This window comes from Nannospalax galili, unplaced genomic scaffold (assembly GCF_000622305.1).
Source record: "Nannospalax galili isolate Female #2095 unplaced genomic scaffold, S.galili_v1.0 scaffold2618, whole genome shotgun sequence".
NCBI lineage: Eukaryota > Metazoa > Chordata > Mammalia > Rodentia > Spalacidae > Nannospalax > Nannospalax galili.
In genome coordinates, this window is record NW_008341419.1 from 578,768 (window position 1) to 583,975 (window position 5,208).

General features: G+C 42.8%; 1 protein-coding gene across 1 annotated transcript in view; it reads left to right on the forward strand.

Annotated features, from left to right (window-relative positions):
- Window positions 1-5,208, forward strand: part of LOC103737145 (ryanodine receptor 2) — a 216,733-nt gene that overhangs the window by 207,314 nt on the left and 4,211 nt on the right. The window contains exon 20 of the mRNA XM_008836859.1: window positions 4,403-4,595. Within this exon, the coding sequence (XP_008835081.1) occupies window positions 4,403-4,595 (193 nt within the window). The remainder of the gene's footprint in view (window positions 1-4,402; window positions 4,596-5,208) is intronic.

Consider the following 5,208-nt stretch of genomic DNA (forward strand, 5'->3'; position numbering starts at 1 on the left):
TTTTGCCCTGAGGGGATAGAGGTGGAATTTGGGGAGAGAGAGAGAGAGAGAGAGAGAGAGAGAGAGAGAGAGAGAGAGAGAAAGGAGAAAGAGGATAACTCATTTAACCCTTGGACCACATAGTTGGGGGTCCTGACAATACCTTTATTGTCTGTACCCAGGTGCATTAGCCAATCAGATAACAGCCACAATACTTGTTACCATAGTAAACATGTCCACGGTCTGATGACAGGACATGAGCACAGAGTGCAGGGGCTTCTCAAACATAGGACTCATGTCTGCTTTTGATACATTTGCCCAAGAATCTCTTCGACTCCATCACCCTCTCTCTAGTTCTGAGAATGACTGTGGATAACGGCTGCTTCGTTCTATAAATGAGAAATGTTGACACGTTTTTCTCTTAGGCGAGGTTGGAGAAAAGAATTCTTCTGATGACACAGCATCAGATATTTATTGAGCATTTTTTCCATTTCTGGTTTTACACTTACCTTGGAGATTTTTCTTCCAATTTGTTTTTTTTTTTTTTTTAAACGCCTTATGAGTCTGGAATTGAATGCTGTGCATTGTGTCTTTATGGCAAAATGTCTGTTAAAGAGAACAGTAAGGACAGCATAATGAACTTAGGGATGAGTCACAGAAAAGATGTCCAGGTTATTGGATTTCTGGAGGAAATTCCCCTGAAACTTGGTTGCCAAGAGAAAATACTTTTTTAGGTGTGCATGATGTGTGTATGTGTATGTTCACGTGTGTGAGTGTGGACACGTACATGCTAAAGAAAGGGTGCGTGGTCAGAAGACAACTTTGGGTGCCAGTCTTTGCTTTTCACCTTGTTTGAGACAGAGCCTCATCGACACATTACACCAGGCCAGCTGACCATGAGCACTCCAGGATTCTCCTGCCTCTGCCTCCCACCTCCTCCTCACAGGAGTGCTGGGGTCACAGACGTGCCTGCATCTGCTTTTGCACGGGCTCTGTGCACCCAAACTCGTGTTCTCGGGCTTGTGTACCAAGTGCTTTCCCCAAGTCATTGACTCAGTTCTGTGTTCATTTAAAAAAATATTTCATTTATTATTTTTATTTATGTGTATGAGTGCATTGCCTATATGTAGGTAGGTGCACCTGTGTCATGCAGTGCCCACAGAGGTCAGAAGAGGGTATCAGATCTCCTGGAACTGGAGTTATGGACCATTGTCAGCTGCCATGTGAGTGCTGGGAATTGAGCCTGGGTCCTCCGTAAGAACAACCAGTACTCGTAACCTCTGAGCCATCTCTCCAACTCCTATTTTATTTTTAATTATGTGTATATGTCTGTGTGTGGTTATGTGCCTTCACAGGTGGTGAAGTGTGGGTGTGCCTTCACAGGTGTGGGTTCTAAAAGAGGTTATGAATCCCCTGGAGCTAGAGTTACAAGTGGTTGTGAACTGCTCAACATGGGTGTTGGGAACTGAACTCCAGTCTTCTTCAAGAGCAACACGTGATCTTCATCCCTCAGCCATCTATCCAGTCCCAGTAAATCCTTTATGATCATCTTTATATGGAATTCTGGAACATGCAATTTAATCAATAGCAGTAGAAAACAGATTAGTACATGCCTAGGACAAGGGGAAAGCAGATCAACAGCAAAGGGACATATGTTTCTTACAGAAAGATTCATTGTTAGTCTCTTATTTTTCTTCTTTTTAGTGGCTGAGGTCGAATTCAAAGCATCAAATGTCACTGGTTTCTAGGAGACAACGCATGCTTTGCCAATGAAAATTTTGTAATTAGAGACCAATATTCTGTGGAACAAAGATTTGACTCATAATCAAGAGTTTCTAGCGATGTCTTAATTTATCTTTCACATTCAACTCCATACAGTGTTGGTATGCAGACATCCCAGGTGTTTTAAAAGAAGAAGAGTGTGAAAACTCTGGGTGCTCTTAGAGAACTTAAGTAAAGACATATGGAGGGAGGTTGTGGAACGGTACAGATTGCTCCCTCAAAGTTCACGAACCCACCCACTGCTCTCTCCCTTGATGCTGAAAGCAGAGAAAAGATCATTCCGCACCAGATCTGACATGCACTGGGATGCATGCTATGCAGACATGGAACCACATGACTTCCAGGCTGCATGCGCTGTTCAGACAGCATCCTCGGGTCCTTCACCAGCTCCCCTCTGACTTATTATCTCTTATAGACTTTGCAGGGCAGCATACATGGCTGACTCTTAGATGCCCTTTAGTTTAAGCAATATCGCTCACACTGAGCAATATATTGGAATTATGGTAAATATCTTCTTTTAATATAGTAACTAAAACAGAACATTTATATTAACTATAGGCAATGACCACAAGCAAAGAAATAGACCTTTTCCCAGGAGCTGCTTTGCTTTGTGTTTTTTGTTTCTTCTTTCTGTAAAAGCTGCCTTTAAAATATCCAGGGAATTCACAGATTTGAGGAATCGTGATTTGTTTTGTTGGCAGAGTTGAATATTGATAAAATCAAGTAGGATTCACATTTTAAAAAGAAGAGATTATCTCTGTGAATTTGAGGCCAGCCTGGTCTACAGAGCGAGTTCCAGATCAGCTGGGGCTACAGGAAGACCCTGTCTCAAAAAGACCAAGAGAGAGAGAGAGAGAGAGAGAGAGAGAGAGAGAGAGATTATCTGTCTCTGACATTTCGAGTGGGTTCTTGATTGAAGCTCTTGCATGCTAGAAATAAAACAGATGTTATTTTAAAAATAAAAAAGCATGCCAGGTGTGGTGGTGCACGGCTTTAGTCTCAGCACTTGGGAGGCAGAGGCAAGTGGATCCCTGTGAGATAGAGGCCAGCCTGGTCTACATAGTGAATTCCAGGCCAGCTGGAGCTACAGGGAGACCCTGTCTCAAAAAGAAAATAAAAACGAGACTAGCAAGATGGCTCAGCAGGTAAAGGCACTTGCTGCCTAAAGACCTGAATTAGGTCCTTGGAACGCACATGATAGGAGAGACCTGACTCTCACCAGTTACCCTCTGACTTCCACACATATACCATGATGCATGTGCATGGGCATGTGTACACACACACACACACACACACACACACACACAAAATAATATAAAAATTGCATTTTTGTAAATGCAAAGTGTGTGCCACAAAGTCATTTTATCTTTGCTCAAACATGGGGCACCTTCGTACTTCTCAGCCTGCACCTTGGGGAAACACACACCTTTCCTCCAGCATGCTTCCTGGGGGGACACCCTGGAGTAACTAGCAAAGGACCTGTGGTATCATCAAGAATGGGCTGAGAGCACTGGTTGTCCGGGGTCAAACATGTCATTTATCAAATGTCTTCGTGCCTCTTGTTTCCTGAGGTAACTCAGAAGCCAACCAAGACCTTGCAGGAAATAAATTTCATTATGAAACAAAATCAAATTGGCATTTAATTCTCTCTTGGTAAACAAAATGCTTCACAAATTGAGGCAATTTCTCCTTTTATATCGGACTTTGAAACACAGAGAATGTACAAGAGGAGCTTGCATGAGGCGTCCGCAGTGCCTGGCAGTGTTGCTTATAAACTGTTAAGTTAGTCACTAATTCTAGAACGTGGTGGTCTTTGGTGTTCTATTTATAATAAATCAAGGTTCTGAGAGGGTAACTCATTTTCCAAGTGCTGTGCAAGTTGAAGGTGGTGCTGTTTGAAGTTAGATGGTTTTTCAAATTTCCTCTGAAATCATTGTACTTCCTCTGAGATAATTTCTGCATCATGTTTTCAGATTTCCTCTGAAATCATTCTATTTTCTCTGACATAATTTCTGCATCAAATATAACCCATGTTCATGCAGAAATTTCTGCATATGAGAAGGCCCATTTTCCAGCAGACATCATAGCCCTCCCCCCACCAAAATAAATGTTTGTGACCAAGAGTTTTTAGCACATGATATTAATCTGTATTTGAGACTTAGTCCGTGTATCAGTTACCTGTGACTGTAACAAAACACCTGACAAAAGTAACTTAAGTGAGGAAGAGTTTATTTTGGCTCACAGTTCTAGGTGACACCATCAGTCATGGAGGGGAAGAAATGGCGGCAGGAGCTGGAAGCAGCTGGTCACACCAGAAAGTAGACAGGAAGTACAGGCAGGAAGTAGAGAGTGGTCAGTACTGGAGTTCAGCTGGTTTTCTCTGTTTTATGCAGGTAGATCTCAGTCTGTGAGATCATGCTGCCTATGTTTATGGTGGGTCTCCTAACCTCATTTAGCCTAATCTAAATAATCCCTCACAGACATGCCTGAGGCCAGTCACTGGTGATTCTAAATCCTCTCCAGTTGACAGGACATTGACCACCACAGCACATGCTGTGTGCGTTGGTCCATCACCATCTATTCAGATCAGGAGGACACCCCGTGCTTAATGGTATCACCTTCCTTTGTGTTTCCCCAACAGGTTGTATTGCTCGCACCGTGAGCTCGCCCAACCAGCACCTGTTAAGAACGGATGATGTCATCAGTTGCTGTTTAGATCTAAGTGCCCCCAGCATCTCCTTCCGCATTAACGGACAGCCTGTTCAAGGGATGTTTGAGAACTTCAACATCGATGGTCTTTTCTTTCCAGTTGTTAGTTTCTCTGCAGGAATAAAGTTAGTATGTCTGTTGTGTGCTTTGTCCCCATTGTCCTTCTCAGGACTCTTCCCTGTTACCTGCCTGCTTTTCCAAATTTAGTGTTCCCTCCAACACAGTTGTTCCCCAGGGCGTGTTGCCTGTCTCCTGTAGGAAGAGGGAAGGTCCCCCAGGAGGGACTGCTGGGTGGCCCCACGTGTTGCCTCCCTGTCATTGCCCGTGAAGCTCTTGGAACTCTGCTTCTTTCCGTGTCCTGAAATTTCACCCTCATGTCTCAGGTTTACCACATTGCTTGGTAAAGAGGAATAAAAAGAATTCTACAAAGAAAACTTTTAATACATGATGCCCTGTCAAAATAACTGCCCACTCTGTTACCTACTAGCATATTTATGCATCTTCCTAATGGGAGAGACTTTCTTATCACTGCTGACTATCCTTTTCTTTTAGTTATTCTTTTAGATATAATTTCTCTTCCCAGGAATAATTTCTAGTTACAAAGAACCACATTCAGGAACAGTAATCACTAGACAATTAGCTATCCATGTGGATCTGCCCTTTTCTAGTGTATTTATGCAAATTGTGCTTCTTACTATAAAATCTCCGAATTATTAGAAGTTTGTATGCCCTTTCTGT